The 22007-nt window shown below is 54.9% G+C and overlaps 1 protein-coding gene across 5 annotated transcripts in view; it reads left to right on the top strand.

The window, feature by feature from the left end:
• COL11A2 (collagen type XI alpha 2 chain) overlaps positions 1-13700 on the top strand; it is a 30440-nt gene extending 16740 nt beyond the window's left edge. For all 5 annotated transcript variants that reach the window (XM_032340681.1, XM_032340680.1, XM_032340683.1 and 2 more), the window contains 38 exons: positions 193-246; positions 578-685; positions 1667-1720; positions 2032-2085; positions 2183-2227; positions 2312-2365; positions 2492-2536; positions 2677-2730; positions 2823-2876; positions 3088-3141; positions 3499-3606; positions 3754-3843; positions 3995-4048; positions 4272-4379; positions 4520-4627; positions 4770-4823; positions 4927-4980; positions 5193-5300; positions 5485-5538; positions 5775-5828; positions 5999-6052; positions 6213-6266; positions 6606-6713; positions 7126-7179; positions 7369-7422; positions 7544-7597; positions 8183-8236; positions 8501-8608; positions 8722-8775; positions 8933-8986; positions 9258-9365; positions 9517-9570; positions 9875-9910; positions 10105-10158; positions 10280-10544; positions 11122-11234; positions 11577-11783; positions 12549-13700. In XM_032340681.1, coding sequence (XP_032196572.1) covers positions 193-246; positions 578-685; positions 1667-1720; positions 2032-2085; positions 2183-2227; positions 2312-2365; positions 2492-2536; positions 2677-2730; positions 2823-2876; positions 3088-3141; positions 3499-3606; positions 3754-3843; positions 3995-4048; positions 4272-4379; positions 4520-4627; positions 4770-4823; positions 4927-4980; positions 5193-5300; positions 5485-5538; positions 5775-5828; positions 5999-6052; positions 6213-6266; positions 6606-6713; positions 7126-7179; positions 7369-7422; positions 7544-7597; positions 8183-8236; positions 8501-8608; positions 8722-8775; positions 8933-8986; positions 9258-9365; positions 9517-9570; positions 9875-9910; positions 10105-10158; positions 10280-10544; positions 11122-11234; positions 11577-11783; positions 12549-12689 — 2994 coding nt within the window. In that variant the 3' untranslated portion in view covers positions 12690-13700. The remainder of the gene's footprint in view (positions 1-192; positions 247-577; positions 686-1666; positions 1721-2031; positions 2086-2182; positions 2228-2311; positions 2366-2491; positions 2537-2676; positions 2731-2822; positions 2877-3087; positions 3142-3498; positions 3607-3753; positions 3844-3994; positions 4049-4271; positions 4380-4519; positions 4628-4769; positions 4824-4926; positions 4981-5192; positions 5301-5484; positions 5539-5774; positions 5829-5998; positions 6053-6212; positions 6267-6605; positions 6714-7125; positions 7180-7368; positions 7423-7543; positions 7598-8182; positions 8237-8500; positions 8609-8721; positions 8776-8932; positions 8987-9257; positions 9366-9516; positions 9571-9874; positions 9911-10104; positions 10159-10279; positions 10545-11121; positions 11235-11576; positions 11784-12548) is intronic.
• The last annotated feature ends 8307 nt before the right edge of the window (positions 13701-22007 follow it).

The following is a 22007-nucleotide window of genomic DNA, read 5'->3' on the forward strand; positions in this document are numbered from 1 at the left end:
TCCCGGCACCTCCACCCTGCCCCGCACCAGCCCTTCTGCCCAGCTCTTGCCCCGCTTTTCTCCCTCCAGCCTGCGCTGTGCTGCTCTCCAGCTCCGAAATCCACCCTTCCGCCATGTTTTCCGAAATGCTCCATTTGACCTCCTGACCCCCTATCATCTCTGGTGACCTCCTCTCACCCCCATCTTTCTCAGGGCGAGGACGGCTTTCCCGGGTTCAAAGGGGACATGGGCGTGAAAGGTGACAGGGTGAGTAGAAACCCACACATTGGCCCCCCAACCCGAAGTCCTGATGTTCCTCCATGTTGGAGCCCCCAATCACCAGCCTATTTCCTGAAACCCCAGACTCCCCATCACCAGTGCTCTTCTCCCTTGGAGCCCGACCCTGGCAGGATGGCAACCTGCACAGTCTGCTTCCCACCAGCCTGATAGTCGCAGTGTTCTCCCTGTCCCTGTGGGGCTCCCTGTCCTGCAGTAGTTTCTGGGACCCTACTCAGCCTCACCAGGGCCCACCTCTCCTTTTGGGGCCCAGCCCACACCACCAGTCCCTGACACTCACCTCTTTGACTGTCTTACCCAGGGAGAGGTTGGAGTTCCTGGTTCTAGGGGAGAAGATGGTCCCGAGGGGCCGAAGGGACGCACTGGACCCACTGGAGACCCTGGCCCCCCTGGGCTCATGGGCGAAAAGGTGACAGGGGACGTGGAGGGGATGAGGGCCTGAACACTGGGATCAGGATGGGCTTGGTGGTACCCACAGCTGGAGTCAATGAGTCATTTGAAGACCACGATATGTTTATTATGCTCCTCTCTGTAGAAGGCACCCCCTGGTCACTGACAGTTGGAGTGAGGTGGGGATACATAAGAAGTCAAGGAAAAGTCCCTGTTGGGAGAATTTACATGGCATAGAGGAAGGGACAAGGCATGAGGCTGGCATAAGGAATGTAGGTACAAGGCAGAAGGAAAATGTGTCCAGACTTAGAGCAGCAGGAATTACAAGAAGGGAGAGTCGAACAGTCAGAGGAGGTGACTTACAGAGCTAATCTCCATGCCCTCACCAAGGGCCAGCCCTGCGCCTGCTTCTCCTAAGCCCCAGGCTGCAGAGAGCGTTCATTGCAACAAGTAAAGATGCTTGTTCGTACCACAGCCGGTCATGGGCATGGCCTGCATTTGAACCTAGGCAGGCCTGCCAGCTCCTAACCTCTGCTTCACCGCTGGCTGAGCGTGGCAGGCCCTGAAGCACCAGGAGGAAGGGGGTGCGTGTCAGGAGGGCTTGGGGTGGTGCAGACACGGGTCGGGGGGCAGAGGCCATCCTGAATGTGGTGTGTGAACCTGCAAGGGGACTGGTCTCAGTGGTGCAGGGAGTGTGTGCTGGGAAGGAGAGCTGAGGTTCGGGGGGTAGGCAGGAGTAGGTCATGGAACTTCATGGACCCGTGGGTTTAAAGGCACAGAGGAGGCAGGATCCCAGCCCCAGAGCTGGGGAAAATCCACTTTCAGGAAGGATGGGGGACAAAAGCCAAGCAGCCTTCTGAGCAGGAGAGGAGGGCCTGGGGCCTGGAGGTTTGCTGGGGAGGCTTGCTGGGTGGGGGCTGGCTCCTGTCTCTGGGGCTTGGGGTCTCCAGGGATGGTGTGGTGTCTGATTCCTTCCCAACTGCTCCCTGTCTCTCCACAGGGCAAGCTGGGTGTTCCTGGTCTGCCTGGCTACCCTGGACGCCAGGGTCCCAAGGTGATATTATACCCCATTTGTGCCCCTTCTCTTCTTCCCTTCTCTGACCACTGATTCTAGGAAGCTTAGACTGAAAGTGGTGGGGGACCCTAGAGTGAACTTAGCTCAACCCCATTCTACAGATGAGGAAACAGAGGGCCAGGCAGCCGCGGGGGAGATGCTGGTGGAGTGTCCAAGGCCACCTAGTTCTTGGAAGAGCCCAGGCCTCCCACCCTGCTGCCTCCATCACCTCTCCTGACCCCCACCCACTGGCTCTTCTAGGGCCTCTGTTTTCATGTCGTCTCAATTTTTTCCTTCTCCATCCTCACCAGGGGTCCCTGGGATTTCCTGGTTTTCCTGGTGCCAGTGGAGAGAAGGGAGCCCGGGTAAGCTGGGGGAACGGAAGGGGTGCAGAGGGCAGGGCTGCCCTATGAGTGGGATCGCGCCTCTGGTGATGTGTTCTTTTTGCTTCCTTCCCACCAGGGCCTTTCAGGGAAGTCAGGGCCTCGGGGAGAGCGGGGCCCCACGGTGAGTGCGGGGGGCAGACATGTGGCTCAAGATCCCAAGAGGTGCATTTGGGTTTTTCTGACAGCTCCCCTCCCTGCTCTCTAGGGTCCACGGGGTCAGCGGGGACCCCGAGGTGCCACGGGGAAGTCTGGCGCTAAGGTTAGTGGTCTTGGCAGGACTCCATCCACCATCTGCCCTTTAACCTGGCTCCTGGTTGACTCCTCTGACCTCCAGCAGAGCTAGAAGGCAGCGCCTCTTCCCCTCTGACTCTCTTCCCCCCTACAGGGAACATCAGGTGGTGATGGCCCCCATGGCCCCCCCGGAGAAAGGGTGAGTATGGCTTGAGTCTCTTGTTCTCCAGTGCTCCCCAGGGAGCCTGAGTAGAACCCTCGCCCTCTCTCCCTGGGTAGGGGGCCGGGGAATATGCACCCCCTGGCCGTTCTCCTCATTCAACCTTGCTCTGTCTTTAGGGTCTCCCTGGACCTCAAGGCCCCAATGGATTTCCTGGCCCCAAAGGACCTCCGGTAAGTTGACCTCTGACCCACTTGGGTTCTGTGAATCCTTTTCCATCCTCCTTCCTAGCCCAGTGTTCACCTGATGCCTGAACCCTTTCTAGGGTCCCCCTGGGAAGGACGGGCTGCCGGGACACCCAGGCCAGAGAGGGGAAGTGGTAAGTAATGCCCCTGGCTCCCCCAGACCTTCCAGGACTATCTGGTAGGTCCACCATGGAGATTCTTCTGGCAAAGGGATTGTCCTGGTGCTGCTCAGACCTGTGGCCAAGGACTCCGTGGTGACTCTGCCCTTCCTCCAGGAACCTGGGGTCCGTCCCACAGTATCTGTGCTTAACATGCCTTGACTGCTCTCTCCTCTTCCTCTCTCAGGGTTTCCAAGGGAAGACTGGCCCCCCTGGCCCTCCAGGGGTGGTGGGACCTCAGGTATGGCTGCCCCCTGAGTAGAGTGGAGCCCAGACCCTGAAGTTAGTTTGTCCGATCTTCTTCTCCCTTTTCCCGATCACATGCCCCAGCCCCTTTGGAGCAGGATCCCGACTGGCCAGTTCTCATCTCGTGTCCCAAAGGGGCAGCTCCCCAGTGGGGATGCGGGGTGGTACAGTTACCCCAGACTGGGGAACTACACTCCAGCGCAGTGGCCTAGGAGAGCCCCAGGAATTCCCCATAGCTTTGGGGTGGGGATAAAGGGCATCCAGAGGGGTCATTTTAGGATGGCAGAGTGGCCTCTTTGGGCAGGGAGTGGGGCAGAGGATCAGAGGATCAGTCTTTCTGTCTCTTTCTTAGGGAGCAGCAGGAGAAACTGGGCCCATGGGGGAGAGAGGTCACCCGGGCCCCCCAGGCCCCCCGGGAGAGCAGGGACTGACTGGAACAGCTGGAAAAGAAGGAACAAAGGTCAGTAAAGGGTCAGGCAGAGGGGAACTTGGGAGACCAGGGTTGGGGTGCTAAATGGAACAGATAGTTGGGATTTGAGAAAAGCCAGAGATCTCTCTGTCCAATCGGGAGCATGGCTGTGGCTCATGACCTTTCATTTCATCTTAGGGTGACCCTGGTCCCCCAGGGGCTCCAGGGAAGGATGGACCTGCGGGTCTGAGGGGCTTCCCAGGAGAGAGAGGCCTCCCCGGCACTGCTGTGAGTGAGAGCTCAGTCCCCCAACAAGTCACCTGGCATCCTGGAGTCGCTCAGTGTCACCCCCACACCCATTTCTCCAAGTCTGCCTCCCCCCGCCATCCTTCCCTGCCTTCCCGACGCACATCTGTGACTCCCAATCTCTGGTTCACAGGGTGGATCCGGCTTGAAGGGAAATGAAGGTCCAGCAGGTCCCCCTGGCCCTGCAGTGAGTGTGGGGGACATGAGGGGCGGGAGGGAGGAGCCAGGAAAGAGTGGGTGAGGATGGATGAAGAGGGGCATCTGGATCTAGGCAGGGCTGTGGGACTGGGCAGAGGGAGTCTCGGATCTGCCATTGTGTATTCAATTTGGGGCTATTCTCCTGGGAACCATGTTCAGGGCCCCTCTGGTGTGGGTGGGCTGTGGGGGTCTGACTCCATTTCCTGTCTCAGGGCTCCCCTGGGGAGCGAGGTGCAGCAGGATCGGGGGGACCCATTGGCCCCCCAGGGCGCCCAGGCCCACAGGGTCCCCCAGGAGCCGCAGGAGAGAAAGGTGTCCCGGTGAGTGTGGGGTCCCTGGGGAGAGACACTGGGGAGGGGTCTGCGAGTTGTGAGCTGCTGGGCTACAGAGAGTTCCTTGTGAGGGTGTTGGAGGGGGACGATCGTCTCTGGCTCATGACTCCTTTCTTCTTTTCTTCCAGGGTGAGAAGGGCCCCATTGGTCCAACTGGTCGAGACGGGGTGCAGGGTCCTGTGGGGCTTCCTGGTCCTGCGGGACCCCCCGGTGTGGCAGGAGAGGATGGAGACAAGGTGTGGGAACCTACAGACCCTGGGCCCAATCTTCCCAGATGAGACTGCTGATCTGCGCATGCCTCCCATCCCCATCCCTGTCTTCCCCTCCTTGCCCCACCTGGGTCTTTTCTCTAATACCTCATCTGCCTTGTCCCCATAGGGTGAGGTGGGAGACCCCGGACAGAAGGGCACTAAAGGGAACAAGGGTGAACATGTAAGTGACTGTGACTTTTGACTTCTGATCTCTGGCCTTTAGCCTCGTTTCCACCTGGTCTCGCCCTGTCTTGGTGTCTCTGACTCTCCTTTCCCCCCCCCAGGGCCCTCCTGGACCCCCTGGACCCCTTGGTCCTGTGGGGCAGCCTGGAGCCGCGGTGAGTGACTGATGCCCCATCTGCTCCCCTCCCTGCCCCTCCAGGGGCGCTGGCAACTTCTAGTCTGCCCTCAGTTCCCCTTCACCCTTGGAGTTGAGCGTGGGAGTAAGGGCTCTGGACCTGATGCCCAGCTTGGTGTGGAGTTTGTGAATAGAGAACTCCCACACCATGACCATCTCTGTGTCCTTGTCCCTGCCCTCCCTCCACCTCAGGGAGCAGATGGGGAGCCTGGAGCTCGGGGACCCCAGGGACACTTTGGAGCCAAAGGTGATGAAGGAACGAGAGGATTCAATGGGCCCCCGGGACCCATTGGCCTACAGGTGAGTTGGGGGAAGTAGAGGCAGGGGCTGAGAGGTGGGGTCAGGATGGGTCTGCTGACCAGCCCCTGCTGCTGAGGACTGGGGGACATGTGGGATCGGAGGGAGGGCACTGGAGGCTAAGTGTGCCTGGAGCTGTTCTCTGGTGGGTCGGTCATCCTGGTCTGGGCTGTGTACCCCCGCACAGGGTTTGCCAGGCCCCTCGGGTGAGAAGGGAGAAACAGGAGATGTGGGCCCTATGGTAAGAGTGACCCCACTGACCCCCTGGCCCCAACCCCACCTGCTAGTCTCTCCCCCGCCATCCAGCACTCCCAGCATCCCTGCTCCCTGCATGCTGCTTCCTGGTGGGGCTGCCCCCCTCCCCTGAGACCCCCACCCCCACCCTGAGATGTCAACCCCACCCAACCCTCTGGCATTCCTGGTGTGCCTTTCTCTTCCTTTCTCTTCCCTTCCCCATCTCTGCTCTGTTTTCCCCAGGGACCACCCGGCCCCCCAGGACCTCGAGGCCCAGCTGGACCCAATGGAGCTGATGTGAGTCCTCTCAGATCCCCAGACTATAAACTCTAGTCTCATCTCAGCTGCCATGAGAAGTCGCTGGCCCTGGAAGGCCTCCTGCTGTCTCACCGATGTGACCTTGGGGTGCTCATTCAGGGTCTACCCCCTCCCTTAAGCAATGACTCCTACTTCTGCTCCTCTTCCAGGGTCCGCAAGGTCCCCCGGGAGGTGTTGGAAACCTAGGTCCCCCTGGAGAGAAGGTAACTGGGAAGGGAGTAAATGAAGGGGCTTGTCTTGGGGTGGGGTATGAGGGTTGGACTTCTGCCAGCTTTGGTTGGGGTTGGGGCAAAAGAGAATGAAGTATGGGGAATATCGAGATTTGGGGGTGAAAGGAGGTTTTTGAACCCAATCTCCTTGCAGGGGGAGCCGGGAGAGTCAGGCTCTCCGGGGGTCCAGGGTGAGCCTGGTGTCAAGGTGAGTGAGATCTCTGAGCCCTTGCTCCCTAATCCCCAACACCCTCCTCAACCCCAGCCCCTGTTACTGTGACCTCCTGGAGCTGGAGCTCCTCTACAGCCCAGGAGCCTGTGCTCCTAACGCTCTGTGAGGCTGGACCCTTGGGTCTGAGTGAGCCCCATGCTCGCTCTTCAGAGGGAAGGAGGGACCCGAGTACGCCCTATGGGCTTGACTTTCCGTGAGCATCCTGCTGTCACTGAGGGGGTAGAGGGGAGGCTGAAGGTGTCTTGGAAGCAGGGACTGCATCCTTGATCTTCGAGACCCCTTTGGGACCATCCATACCCTCTACTCATCCTTCAGGGCCCACGCGGGGAGCGTGGGGAGAAAGGAGAGTCGGGGCAACCGGGAGAGGCAGGACCACCAGGGCCTAAAGGCCCCACCGGTGATGATGGCCCCAAAGGGAACCCTGTGAGTTTAGGGGAGGGGCTGGGAGGAGGGCTTTGTGAATGAGAGACCTGGGTATAGGGGTGTCTGTGAGTGGGAGGGTCTTGGAGTAGGAGGAACCCAGGAATGGGGGGATACTTGGGTGGAAGGCTCTGGAATGAGGTCTCCTGGCAGGGATGTATGAAATCCATGGCAGGGTGTGAAATCCAGAGAAAGAAAGTGAGAGATGCCTTCTAATTAATTCCCTGAAAGCATCAAAAAGCATGCAGCACATGAGGTGGGGAAAAGAGAGTGCCAGGGACCGTCTCCCCAGGGTGTGCCTTTGGGCATCGGGGGCACCAGCTGGAGAGGGAGAGTGTGGCATGTGCTCTGAGCATCTGTGCTGGCTCTGGGTAGGGTTAGGGGGTGGTGACTTTGATCCTGTTCTCTGCATTAGGGTCCTGTTGGTTTTCCTGGTGATCCTGGTCCTCCTGGAGAAGGTGGCCCTCGGGTGAGTCTGCTCGTGGGAGGGGAAGGGAGACAGAGGATGGGCTCCTGTGTGGGCCTTTGTGCGGCTGACTGGCTTGAGTGTGGGAAGCTGGGGGTAGGGCAGGGCAGGCAGAGGGATGGGAAAATTGGCAGTTTTGGAGGTGACGCCAGCTAGGTTGGGGCAATCCCTGACCTTGCTGCATCCCTGCAGGGCCAAGATGGTGCGAAGGGTGACCGAGGAGAGGATGGAGAGCCAGGACAGCCTGTGAGTGACCAGTGACCCATCCCTCCACTACAGAGCCCAAGCCTTCAGGCCCATTACCCCCTTTTAAGCCCCACTCCATTGGCTGGAGGCTAAACACTCATCCACTCCTGTCCCTCCCTAGGGATCCCCTGGTCCCACTGGGGAGAATGGACCTCCTGGACCACTTGGAAAGCGGGTAAGTGAGGTGGACATCCGGGACCTTGAGGAGCAGTCCTTGGCTGGGTGGATAGGAGATGGGGGCAGTGGAGATGGGATGGGCAGGAAGGTGCCTGGAGGTGGGGTGCATGTGTGTGGACATTTGTATTTGTAAGCGTGCCATGTGTAAGGGAGCATGTCTGTTCCTGGGCTTTGCTATTTATGTTCTTGCGGGGGTGTGGGGGGTGGTACCCATCAACTGGTCAGAATGGACGCTGGAGGAAGGGGCTAGCTTTCCTGGAGGGTCCCTGCTGAGCCACGGATTAAGCCTCTATTTGCTGGGATAGAAGGTGTATGGATGGTAGACTGTGCAGGCAGGTGGCTCTTCCCTGAATACACAGAACTCCTCGTTATTTTAACAACTGGTACAGCTCTACCAGCTTGTCTGGGAATCAGCTTCTGCAACTCTGTTGGTGCATGCACGTGTGTGTGCGTGTGTAGCACACACATGCACAGGCAAGCACATACATGCACAGGCTCATGGCGCCCGGAGCCAGGAGGACAGGACGGGGAAGCAGCTGAGCCTGGTGACTCACTGACTTTTCCTTCCTGTCTCTACCTGCAGGGTCCTGCCGGCACCCCTGGTCCTGAGGGGCGGCAAGGAGAGAAGGGAGCCAAGGTGAGGGAGAGGCCATCCTGGGTGCTGGAATATTGCCCCTATCTTCTGGCACCTCTGGCTCCTCAGATTCCTCTCTCCAGATGTCTACCCCATATTGAGCCTCTTCTCTCTAGGGGGGTTCCCTGTACTTATTCCTGTTCCTGCTTTGGGGCTCCTGGGGTTTGGCCCCTCCTCTCTGTCTCATCCTTTCCACATTGGACCCCCTACCTCCACCCTTACCCCCTTCCTCTGCCCTTTAAGACTCATTCCTTGTATATGTTTCAGGGGGATCCCGGTGCTGTGGGTGCCCCAGGGAAGACAGGCCCTGTGGGTCCCGCAGGCCCAGCAGGGAAACCTGGTCCTGATGGTCTAAGGGGACTCCCAGGCTCAGTGGTGAGTCATGGAGTGGAGCGGCTTGGCTGAGGGCAGGAGGGGTCAGGGGCCTTTGGAAGGGTGCCCATGTGGGGACAGTTCTCCTGATCTCTGTGGTCCCCTTGAATCTGCAGGGTCAGCAAGGCCGTCCTGGGGCCACAGGCCAGGCAGGACCTCCAGGTCCTCTGGTGAGTGACTCTGGATTGAGTGGGGTGGGTGGGGCGAGGCTGGTGGTGCTCTTGGGCAGTGGGCATCCAGCTGAAGCCCTGGAGGAGGTGGCACATGGCTCTGGGGAGAGCTTGGTCCCACTTTTCCATGCACAGAGTGACTTCTATCTCCCCACAGGGACCGCCGGGACTTCCTGGCCTGCGAGGTGATATTGGAGCCAAGGGCGAGAAGGTGAGTGCAGACCTGCGGCTGGGTATCTCCCCTTACCCTCAGCCCGGAGGACTGTGGGGGCCCCGAGTGTCTACCACTGTGTTTCAGGGCTCCGACACTGAGTCTCTGGGGTCCTTGCTCAGTGAGGGCTGTTCACAGGCCCTGCTCTGTCCTCAGCCCCCTGCCCGAGTCTCTCCTGTCATTTGGGCTCTGACCTCTGTGGGCTCCTCCTTCTGCATGCGTGTTTCTTCCTTTCTGCCTCCCCCTGACCGACCACCTGTCCTTTCTCCAGGGTCACCCAGGTCTCATTGGGCTGATTGGGCCCCCTGGGGAGCAGGGAGAGAAGGGTGATCGGGGACTTCCTGGCCCTCAGGGCTCTGCTGGACAGAAGGGAGAGACGGTGAGGACCTGGTCCTGGAAGGTCTGGGAGGATGAGCGTGGGGATTCGTGGTGGGGGTGGGGAAGGTGGAGGTGGAGACTCAGCTGGGGGTTGGGGGGTCAGGAGGGGTGTGGAGGGGGACCCAGTTGAACCATGTCCTTTTCCTTCCTAGGGTATCCCCGGAGCATCTGGCCCTATTGGTCCTGGAGGGCCTCCCGGCCTCCCCGTGAGTACCCCATCTGTTCCTCACTAAATCCCCTAAACCCTACTGCTCTCCCTCCATAATCCCCCAATGGCATCCATGGCAACCACCAGCCAAGCAGAACAGGCCCCAGTGTCCTCCATATGTCCTTACACAGTGTCTCCTCCCCCATCCTTCCAGGGCCTCTGGAATGTCCCCGTGTTCCCTCAGGCCTGCCCCTCCTATAGTAAAGCCAGGGTCCTGTGGACTCATGACTTTGCCTCTCCATTCCTCCTTGTCCTACCCTGCCCCCATGGTGACCATCTCTTTCCTCTTCCTCATTTCCCAGGGACCTGCTGGCCCCAAAGGAGCCAAAGGAGCCACAGTGAGTGACCCCCAGCCAGCTCTGAGCTCTGCCCCCTTCCCCCAGCCAGACTTGACACTTTCTCTCCAGGGCAAACATGCTCCCTCCAGCAGAGCTGCTCATTCCCAGCCCAGAGACTGACTTGACCCTTCTGCGGCCTTGACTGCATGCATGAGCCCTTGATTCCTCCATGAGCTCATTTACTCCTTTGGCAGGGCCCAGCTGGACCCAAGGGAGAGAAGGGCGTCCAGGGTCCTCCAGGACACCCGGTGAGTTGCAAGTCAGGGCCTGCCTCTGTCTGCTCCGCCTCTGCCTCTCTTTCTCAGAGTTTCTTGGCTTCTACCTCCTATCCATTTGTCTCTCACCTTTTCCATTCTTCCTTCCACACAGGGCCCCCCCGGTGAGGTGATCCAGCCCCTGCCCATCCAGATGCCCAAGAAGACTCGGCGCTCCGTGGACGGAAGCCGCCTGATGCAGGATGAGGCCATGCCGACTGGGGGGGCTCCAGGCAGTGCTGGGGGGCTGGAGGAGATCTTTGGCTCCCTCGACTCCTTGAGGGAGGAGATTGAGCAGATGAGGCGGCCGACAGGGACCCAGGACAGCCCCGCTCGTACCTGCCAGGACCTGAAGCTCTGCCACCCGGAGCTGCCCGACGGTCAGTGCCGCCTCAGGAGACGGCGTTACAACAGGATGAAAAGCAGAGTGGATGCAGGGACTTCTTGGGGGAAGGGGTGGGGTGGGGGTGAGGGTCAAGGGGCCTGGAATGGCAGCTCTTCACCAGCCAGGTGGGGAGTTTTTCAATATTTGACAACTGATCTGGTCCTCCCGGTGCAGACTGGCTCATGATCAGCCTGCTGCCTGCAAGAAGTGACAAACATACACACGTGTACACACGTGCTTGCATTTACACAGACGGGCACGCGTGCGAATCTACCACCACATATTGTACCGACGTGAGGTGTCAGTGCTCCTGCCCCCTCCATCGGGGGCCTGGGCATGCCACTGTGGGGAAGGGTGCCACAGACGGGCAGGGGTGTAAGGTGGTGATGGGGCATGAAGTAGGGTAGGCAGCGTTGTGGGATTCCAGGGGACAGTGGGACCTGGAGACTGAGGAGGGCATGGTGGGGAGGGTGGGAGTTTGGAGCAGCGGGGTGGGAGTGGGAAGGGGGGCAAGGAGTGTCTTGGGTCCCGCCTGTGGGGACCCTGACCCTTTCCTCTCCCTCACCCAACAGGAGAGTACTGGGTGGACCCCAACCAGGGCTGTGCTCGGGATGCCTTCCGGGTTTTCTGCAACTTTACAGCTGGAGGGGAAACATGTGTGACACCCAGAGATGATGTCACGCAAGTGAGGGCTGCCTTCCTTCCCTCCCCTGCCCCACTCACAGTCCCAGTGGCTTCTGGGTTTCTGTGACAGGCGCCCTGGCACTACAGAGCCTGGGCACCTTCTTTCCTTGGCTCTTCCCTTCTTACCACCATCCCGCTGCCTTTTCCCTCGACAACCCTAGACAAAGCTTGCCTTCTGTTTACCCTCAGTCAGTCCCAGCCTCCTGCTCTGGTCCATTTCTCCCTCAGCTCTTTCTGCCCACCCATTCCCTGCCCGTGACCCCAGCCCTGGGGACCCCGCTTCTGTAGATGCTCTGCCAGCCCTGCTCCATCTACCCCTCACCACCAGCCTCTCTCCCGCCAGTTCTCTTACGTCGACTCAGAAGGCTCCCCAGTCGGTGTGGTGCAGCTCACCTTCCTGCGGCTGCTCAGTGTCTCAGCCCATCAGGATGTCTCCTACCCCTGCTCTGGGATGGCCCAAGGCGGTCCCCTGAAGCTCCGGGGGGCCAATGAGGATGAGCTGAGCCTGGAGACCAGCCCCTATGTCAAGGAATTCAGAGACGGCTGTCAGGTGGGAAGCAGGAAGAGCTGGATCAGGGTGCATTCCCGAGTCAGGCTGCAGGAAGACTCTTTGGGCGGAGGCACCCAGGAAGAGCAGGAGGCTCTAGCTTCTTGGTGTCAGATATACCTGAGGAGGCGCTGATGGCAAGGAGGGTGGGAAGGATGGAAGATGGGCTTCACCTCTGTGCGCACATCAGCATCACCCGGAGTGAGTCACGCAGGCTGGTGCATACATTCACACAGGCTGTCAGATGAAGGCACACAGGGGTCCAAATCACCCCCGCCCAGTGAAGGCACAGGAGCACACAGATACCCACAGAATGTGCATACACCCCTGGTGCTGCCTGGACAGGGTCACACATGCACACATGGGGAATTGTGTCTGATGTTATCACGCAGTTACACTGCAGACACGTGTTTACACACCCCGTGGAGTCACGCTGACTCACACAACCACCCCAGGGGGATAGTCTCAAAGACAAACACACAGACTGGCTCGTGAGCATACGTGCATGTGTGCACCCATGCATGTGTGCACGTGTGCAGACATACACACACACATCGCCCTAGCTTTCCCACCCCCAACTCTGGAAGACATTTGAGGAAGAAAATCTATCAAGTCTGACCACGTGACAAGGATTGGGAGGAACAGCATTTTAGGGCCCTCAGAGGAGAGGCGAGCCTGGTGCCAAGCCTAGGGGATCTTGGGGGGTGTGTGTGTGCACGCGCCCCTCCACCACGCTCACTGCTCCCTCTCTCCTGTCTTCCCCTCAAGACACAGCAAGGCCGGACGGTGCTGGAGGTGCGGACGCCCGTGCTGGAGCAGCTACCAGTGCTGGATGCCTCCTTCTCAGACCTGGGGGCCCCCCCTCGGCGGGGAGGGGTGCTGTTGGGGCCTGTCTGTTTCATGGGCTAGGACCTGCTCAGTCTAACCCCATGCACCGAAACCAGGCCCACCTGGAATCCCACAGCGTTAGCTCTGTGCCGCCTCCCAAGAGGGCTCCTCACCATCTAGGGGGCTTTGGGCCAGGGCACGGAGAGCCCCCAATCAGGGGCAGACCAGGGGAGGGGTAAAGCATGAGCTGGGCGCCCCGGCGGGGGGGCATCTGGGGTTCTTGGCCCTCCCACCTGGAGCCCGTGACCTGTTAGACAGCTGGGACCCTTATTTAAAACTCACCTCCCAACCACCCCCAAACAAGCAGAAGAGAAGAGAAAGGACACTGTGTATTTTGTATTTAAAAGTAATTATATTAATTATTTAAAGAATGGAGAACAAAAGAACAAAAAAAGCTAAAGAGAGAAACGCCAACAAAAATTAGCGGACTTTGGAGACAGGGCTCTCCAAGGGTGAGCCCCAGCCCCCTCCTCCTTGCCTCAGGGCTTTCCTCAGTGACTGTGGGGGGACATTTTCAAGCCAAACCCCACCTCCCTCACAGCCCGCCTGTAGAACCCACTGTGAATGTTGGAATATATGGTCTCCTTTGCCTCAGGGTCTGACTCTCTTTGCCCAAGGTGGGGCTTCCCCTGCTCCACCTTCCAGGTGTTGGGCTCCCCAACCCACACACCATCTGTCTCTCACTTGGTCTGGGGCTTGCAGGAACTGCCTGCAACTTGGGAAGCGGGCCACATCCCCCTGGGGGTGGGGGGAAACGGAAGGGTGAGGGGTGAGAGCAGGGCCTGTATTCAGCACTGTTGAAATATGGAAATTCGTCCTTATCAGCTCGTCAATCCCATGGCTCTGAGCCCCCCAATATCCCACTGCCTTCCTGGCCACCCTGGTCCCACCCCTGAGCGCCCCCTCACCTTCACTGATCCCGCTATGGAAGGGTTAATGTGTGGTGTCTGGATGGAAGGGACTCCCAGGACCTTGTCTAGCCCTACGACCAGTGTCCTTTCTGACTGATGGTTAAATAATGTGATCTCCTTCCGGGGTGCGTGTGTTGGTGCTTGTTATTTCAACCCTCTCCCCAGACCCTGACTTGTACCCCTCTTTGCTGGCTGAGGCTTTCCCAGAAATGGAAGGGTTCATCCCTTTCCCCAGAGGGCCTTTCCTTTCGTGGTGTCAAGGCCCAGAAAGAGTTCATGAAACCTGGCTGACAAGTCCAGACTCACAAGCTGATCTCCCAGTGACGTTGTGTGGGGAGACAGGGTTCCGTGTGACATGGGTGCTGGATCGTTTTTGGGTGAGGGTGTGCTTGTCTTCCTTGTGTCCAGATCAAACACGACCTTTCCGCACCCCCATTTCCCATCTTTAGGGAGCTCAGGGGTGGAAGGGGGACTCACAAGGTCTAGTCTCAACTCTTTGCAAATGAGGAAACTGAGGCTCATGTCCAAGACAATGTTTCCTGCCGCCACCACCCCTCCCCCCGTCTGTGGGTGTGGTCGAAGGCTACTTGCACCTGCCAGTATTACCGCTATCCCGATCCAGGCTTCTCTTTGTGTCAAGTGCACAGTCCTCGTCCCATCGCGTGCTTTGCCGCCCCCACTTCTTCCCTAGCGGCCCCTCTCAAGGCTTACTCAGGAGCTCTGTGCCCTCTGGGTCTGGGTAGGGCCCTTCTGTTCAGGGCAGCAGCTCAGCCAGGCGTCCCTAGCTAACCTCCCCACCTCTCTTGAGGCTTCCCATCCTCATACAGCATTTCCTGGCTCCCTCCAGTCCTGGCAGTAGAATAAAATTTAACTCCAGGCCTCCTTCTAATCGGGACACCCCTTCTTCGCTGGACGCGTGGCTGCGGGTGTCCTAGTGCGAGTGGAGCAGTGCGCGCGTGCGGGCAGCCGCAACCCCCGCAACCAGGCGGGCGGGGGAGGGACCCCGAGGACCCGGAGGCAGCGTCCCGCCCTTCCCCGCTGGATCCCCGACGGCACAGCTTCGATCGTCACCCCCCCGCCCCGCCCCCGAGGACAGAATTCCTTTCTCTGAAAGCCTAAAGTGGTGGAGCTAGCTCATGGTTGATCGAAGGAAGCTTTCTTATGGGATCTAGAAGCCCAGCCTGGCATCGATGGTGGGCAGGAAAACCATTTGCAGGTGAAAACAAACTCCCATCCCTCCAAAAAACAAACCCTCCTCCGAGCGCATCTCTCCGCCTCTGCTGCCCCCTGGTGCCGGCGCCAAGACCTCGGCCCGCCAAAGGGCAAGCGGAATAAGGCATCCTTAACATGCTGCTCCTTCCTTCGTCACCTCCTGAACCCCCACTCTCCTAACCCAAGAAAAGGCCGAATGGAGGCCGAACCCCCCTGATCTCGTCTCTTCGGGGCCAGGCAGTGGATGGGTTTTGGGGATCACTCACGCCCTCCGTCTTCATCTTCAAGTCCCGAAGGCTTCGGGCAGCCGCCTCCCCTTCCTCCTGGGCCTCAGCTCAAGGGAAGATCCGACCTAAATAGATCCTTGCCCACACCTACTCCCAGCCAAGGTGGGCCAGAGCTGAGGCTTCTCCCGGCCCTCTCTGCAATTGGAGCCAAACCCACAGATGTTGCCTCCAGGGCACAAAGGGGAGTGTCCCCAAAGGTCACTTTTGGTCAGATGCTCTGAGCTCAGAGGGATTTTCTCCATGGAAACAATGCCATACATTCACTCAAATAACATTTATACGCGGCAGTTGGGTCCCAGGCCAATCCACAAAAGCCTATTTAGCTAGAATGCCAACAAACCCCAGACAACAGTTTCACAAGCAATGCTGTGCCAAGTTGCCTCAGAGAATGCCAGAAGCACAGCCCTCTCCTTGCAGCAGGATTTCTGCTTCCTGTGGGGCAAGTGAGGGCCTGGCTCTGAGGAAAGGTGGGAGGATTTGAAGGGCAGGACTCCAGAGGTGAGGGGGTAGTTTTGGGGTGGTGTTGGTGTTTGGGATGGTAGTTTTGGGATGGTGTTGGGAGGGGGTAGGTTTGGGATGGTGTTGGATGGGTAGCGCAGGGGCCCGGATATCCAAACATGTGGGTGCTGGCAGTGGCTCCAGTGGCTGTGGGCAGTGCGAGTTTCTGGATGGGGTGGGGAGCAGATAAAAAGGAGAGGGGCAGAGACTTTGGGGAGCTACTTTGGGTTTGATTGGGTTAGAATACAAACTCTTGCAGGAAGGGCTGGGTTCTGAAACTCTTGACTGCCTCTCAAAGAAGTTGAACTTGAACCCAATAAGGAGGAGGGAGTCACTGATGATGTTTGGAAAGATAAGTGATAATGACAGATGTATGCATTAGCAAGGCCCCTCCCAGATTGGATGAGGTTGTGAAGGGCCTGACCACAGACCCACAGCCAAACAGCCACATAGGGGTAGTGAGATCTAGCGTGAATACCGTGGGGATGGGTGCTCTAGCCCTTCACATTCTTGAGGATGCATTTTAGCCTTGTGCTGAGATTTTTTTTGCATCCTAACTTATCGTGAAAAAACGCCTTGTAAAGTTTGGACCACTTGGATCACTGTACCAGGGAGCACTACATATCCCAGAAGGCCTCCTGCTCCTTGGCTGTGTTGCATGCTGGGATTTGTAGTTTCTGAACAGATCAGGATCGCCAGCGGGAGGAGCGGGGGTAGGGCTGAGAAACGGACAGGGAAGGACATGTGTCAAGGTAAGGCTAGTTGCCTCAGAAAGAAGTGCCTGTGCAGTAGGGGGTGGTAACCCAGTTTTGTGGGCATGTAGCCCCTATTCCTGCAAGTTTGTTAGGGCCATATCCTATCAGGCCGTGGTAATATTTCCCCGCTCAAGCCTGCGCAAGTGAGCAGAAATCTCCGCTGGGTGCTTGCAATTGGCTTCCTTTTATTTTTTTCTTATTTTTCTCACCGTCAGAGTAGTTTCATGGGAACCGGCACTACCGGCTGACTGCCAACTCAATTGGGAAGACTTGTCCCACTGGTCCCTGAATGAAGACCAGGGACATCTATAAGGACACCTCCTTTAGGGCTCAAACCGCCAAGATGGTAGAATAAACCTCAGTGAGAGCCAGCCCACCACATTACCTTCCCTCAGGTAACAGGGGCGTGGCAATCCATTTGCTCTGGCTTCTCTTTCTAGCAGTAAAAGTCTTTTTTTGTTTGTGTTTAAGACTTTTATTTATCTATTTGACAGAGAGAGACACAGCGAGAGAGGGAACGCAAGCAGGGGCATTGGGAGAGGGAGAAGCAGGTTTCCCGCAGAGCAGGGAGTCCAATGCGGTCCCAGGACCCTGGAATCATGACCTGAGCTGAAGATAGACGCTTAACAACTGAGCCACTCACGCATCCCTAGAAACATCTTTTTAAAATACTTTATTTATTTGAGAGAGAGAGAGTGCAAGAGAACTCGAGAGAGATAATGAGCGCAAGCGGGAGGGAAGGGGCAGAGGGAGAAGGAGAAGCAGACTCCCTGTGAGCTGGGAGCCCTATGCAGCACTCCATCCCGGCACCCTGGGATCACGACCTGAGCTGAAGACAAGCACCCAACTGGCTGAGCCACACCGGGGCCCCTCTATTAGTAACATTTTACTTCCAGGTGGAAGGCCTTTTGAATAGGAACAAGGTTTTGTAAAGCATAACAGGTAAAAGCGACATTGGATACTATGGCCGCTGGTGTGAAGGTCATGTACCAGGCCCTGCCACTTCACTTCTACAGGGCTGGGACTCCACTCTCCAGCCAAAGTATATGGGTCACAGTGACATATTCCTAGGTTACTTCATGTCTCCCCTCGGTCTGGGCCGTATTGGTGGGTCACACAGTGGGCCAGTTCTTCTCACTAACTCAAGTACACCTACACTACTAGTGCTCGTAGAGATTTCTTCTAACTCTGCAACTTTTTGTATTTTTTTTTTAGATTTTATTTATTTATTTGACAGACAGAGATCACAAGTAGGCAGAGAGGCAGGCAGAGAGAGAAAGAGGAGGAAGCAGGCTTCCTGCTGAGCAGAGAGCCCGATGTAGAGCCCGATGTGGGGCTCGATTCCAGGAGCCTGGGATCATGACCTGAGCCTAAGGCAGAGGCTTTAATCTACTGAGCCACCCAGGGACCCCTTCACTTGTATTCTTAATAACTTAATATTTTCTCTATTTCTTTTGGAATTGAAAATCTATAGAAATACACAAATAAAAACTAAAAACTAAGAAACGTGTTTCAGAGATATTTGTGTTAGAGAGAAGATGGGAAATAGCACCCCTTGATTGGAGCCCTGGTGGCAGAGGGAGTCAGATAGAGAAGTTGGCTGTGGCTGCTGGTCTAGGCAGGGTAGTGTTGAGCAGACTTAGTGCGAGGGATGTCACTGATTGATGCCAGCTGGCAGATCTCTCTGCCCTCCTACCAGGCCTTCTCCTGTGTTTAACTTGCCAGTGGTGTTTGGATGGGGCTATTTCTTTACTATGAGCATCAGTTTTCTCATCTGCACAATGGGAGAGCGCTTTCTCTATCAAGGAATAATCGCCCCATTAGTGACAACCTTTGCACTGGAAAGAGAAGGGAGGGGAACTGGCCATGCTGGTGAGGTTAAACATCCTTGCCTAGATGACTGGTGTCACACTGGGGTTTGGGGCACACTGCTTCCCTTTACACTTCTGATCTTAGGGTTATCAAGTCCCTGTACTTCTAAAGTCTTGTCTTGTCTTTTCTTTTCTTCTTTTCTCTTTTCTTCTTTCTTTATTTTTTTTCTTAAAAATTTATTTATTTATTTTTGTGTGTGTGAGAGAGAGGTAGCATGAGTAGGGGATAGGGAGAGAGGGGCAGAGGGAAAAGCAGATTTCCTATTGAGCAGGGAGCCTGACGTGGGACTCAATCCCAGGACCCTGGGATCACAACCTGAGCCGAAGGCAGACACTTAACTGACTGAGCCACCAACGTGCCCTTCTATTTCTTCTCCTTCTTCTCCTCCTCCTCCTCCTTCTTCTTCTTCTTCTTCTTCTTCTTCTTCTTTTTAAAATTTCAAATAGATTCCACAATCAACGTGGGGCTTGAACTCACAATCCTGAGGTCAAGAGTCACATGCTTTATGTACTGAGCCAACCAGGCGCCCCTAAAATTTCTTTTTGTTATAAACATAAAATGTGATTCAGAACAGCTTAAGCCCCAAAGAAAATTTATGATAAAAATGTCAGGGTACTCAGGATTTGAGGGAGCGTTGACTTCATAGGAAAGAGAAAAAGGCAAGTTCTGAGACCCCAGGGGTTCATACACTTTGTCCTTGAATGTGGCCGCAAACACCGCTCCATCAATCCACTCTCAACCTCTGTGTCTCTGGGCTCTGTGGTTTAGATTCCTGGAGCCCTAGCCCTGGTGAGCTTTCTCCCTGAGAACCAGCTTTTTATGGCTGGTGGCCCAGTGTGACAACAGATAATTTATATGAAGCCCTGGTACAGTGTAAGGGAGGTGTTGGGGACACTCTTCCCACATAAGGTGGGATAGCTGAGAAGACACCCCAAGAGGTGCTTGCTATCTTTCCCTCTCTGCAGACCCTTTTCTGTAAATTTGACCAGCAGGATCCAACCAGCCTATTCATGACCATATTGGCACTCGCTGACTCACCCTCTCCCCAAGGGCCAACCCAAAGTCACGTTCAGCGGTTGTAGCCACAATGTCATGAGCTCTCTTATTCCAGAGTCCAGGATCTCCGCTGTTTGCATTTTGCTGCTTTCTCTTTGGCACATAAACATCCATGACCATGATACCCAGGGCTGCATTATGACATCTGTGGGCCCTATACACATTTGCCTTTCTAGACCCTATCCTCAAAAAACATCCAGAGCTATATTTTGTGATTGTGTCGGTATATAGATAAATACATTTGTATTATATATTTATATATTAAGATGTGTTCTTGGGCACCTGGGTGGCTCAGTGGGTTAAGCCTCTGCCTTCGGCTCGGGTCATGATCCCGTGGTCCTGGATATCGAGCCCTGCATCAGGATCTCTGCTCAGCGGGGAGCCTGCTTCCCCCTCTCTCTCTGCCTGCCTTTCTGCCTAGTTGTGATCTCTGTCAAATAAATAAATAAAGTCTTTAAAAAAAAAATATGTTCTTCATCCTAAAAGTTCATTTCCTATTTTAAAAGAAGTGTAAACATTTTCATGAACCCTCAAAAGCACTGTGGACCTTCGTGTGTACTGTGCTAAATGGATAAGTGGGCCATGACTGTGTCTTCATTGAAGATTTTATGTTTTATTAATTTAAAAAGATCCTTCTTCTTGTTTACTGAATGATCAGAATATTTTGTCTAATGTTAAAAAACCCTGCTTTTTCTCCTTTGTTTTATCTGGTTTCTATGTGATGATTATAATCTATTATTAGAACTTTCTTTAATGGAAAATTTCAAATATATGAACATAGAATGGTAAAATGAATCTTCTGCTATCTGTCAGCAGAAGATGGATAAAAAAATTTTATCAAACTTTTTTGATAAAAATTTTCAACTCATGGCCAATCTTGTTTCGTTTCTACCTCACTGATTCCTTCCTCCTCGCCTGAATTATTTTTTAAAAGATTTTATTTATTTATTTATTTATTTATTTATTTATTTGACAGAGAGAGATCACAAGTAGGCAGAGAGGAAGGGGGAGGCAGGCTCTCAGCTCACCAATGTGGGGCTCCATCCCAGGACCCTCAGACCATGACCTGAGCGGAAGGCAGAGGCTTAACCTGCTGAGCCACCCAGGCACCCTGCGCCTGGATTATTCTGAAGCTGCCCCAGATATCCTATGATTCCATCTGTGAACTTTTCAGTAGGTAGCACTGAGATAAGGACTCGCACAAATATCACAATTCTGTGGTCACATCTAAAAATTAATAATTATTTTTATCAAGTATCCACTCAGTGTTCAGATGTCCTAGACCGTATGTATGTGTGTGTTTTTTCAAATCATGATCCAAATGGGAGCAGATAAAACTCTTTGAAATCTTTAAAAACGTATTTCCTGGGGCACCTGGGTGGTTTAGTCAGTTAAGCATCTGACTCTTCTCAGCGCAGGTCTTGATCTCAGAATCACGAGTTCAAGCCCCGCATTGGGCTGCACACTGAGCATGGAGACTACTTAAAGCAAAATAAAACAGAACCTTTATCCCCTAAGTTATTTTTGCCTACTTTTTTTATTATGCAAAAATTTAAACATATGAAAGCAGCTTATTATTTCTGTTTTTAAAAGGGTAAGTATTGCTTTTCTCAGTTTTCATTTTGAATACTATAAATACCAATAACATAAGACATACAAGGAAAGCCTTTTGGGTTCTCAATAATTTTTAAGAGTATAAGAGAGTCCTGAGCTGGGGGAGGAAACATTGTAAATAACTAGTCTAGAAGAGCTCTTAAAAATTACTCATACCTGTCTGTACCCTTCGAGATGTGGATTCAGTTTACCTGGCATGGGGCCTGGGCAAAGGTACTTTGGTAAAAGTTCCCCAGGATGATTCCAAAGTGCAGCCTGTGTGGCGACCCTCTGCTCAGAGACCCGTAGGAAATAAGCAAAGGGACAGAGTAAGAAAGGCAACCAAATGCCCTAGGTCTGGAAGGGCCTCCTGGGACCTGCTGCATCCAGTAGAAATGCTGTCAAGAGCAGGCATGGAACACCAAAATACCAGTGGCTAAAAACAAATAGGAATTAATTTTTCTCATATCACAAGAAATCTGAGGAAGACAGTTGGTGGTGTTAGTTTGACCACTTGTCGATGCTATCGGAGACCAGACGGTATCTTTGTACTCCACCATCTCTCAACGTTACCCTTCCTTCCGTGTACTCATCCCCTCGTTTCCCCAAAGTGGCAGCTACATCTCGCTATCACGTCAACAGTCAAGATGGAAGAAGTAAGTCATAGTGACAGCCACATCTGTTTCTTTAGCAAACTTCTGCTTTTGGGTCACGCAGCCATCCTTAATTGCAAGGAAGTCTGAGGAGGGGAAAGAGGGGTCAGGATGAGTGTGGAGTGGGGTCAGCCAGACCGCAGTGTCTGCTGCCCACTGGTTGGACCGGTATGTGGGAAGTCAATATCCAGCTTCCTTCCCCCCACAGGACTTGTGCTGCTGAACAAGGCTGTTAATTTTAGACTGAGTTAGCCATTAAGTCAGAAAAGTATGGCACCATGGAATGAATTCTGACATATTTTCCTTGACTAAACTATAAGAACATTATCATTATCATTATTATTATTATTTCTGTTATAGCTGCTGTAGTTCTGTTTCTGTCACTGTCAAACATGACATTCATCAACTAAGAAAAGATGCTTAGAAATATCTTACTCCATTTAGCTGCAAACACGCCCAATACTGAATCACTGGGTCTTTAAAGAGCAACTTCAGGGGCGCC

This window comes from Mustela erminea, chromosome 4, assembly GCF_009829155.1.
Source record: "Mustela erminea isolate mMusErm1 chromosome 4, mMusErm1.Pri, whole genome shotgun sequence".
Taxonomy (NCBI): Eukaryota; Metazoa; Chordata; class Mammalia; order Carnivora; family Mustelidae; genus Mustela; species Mustela erminea.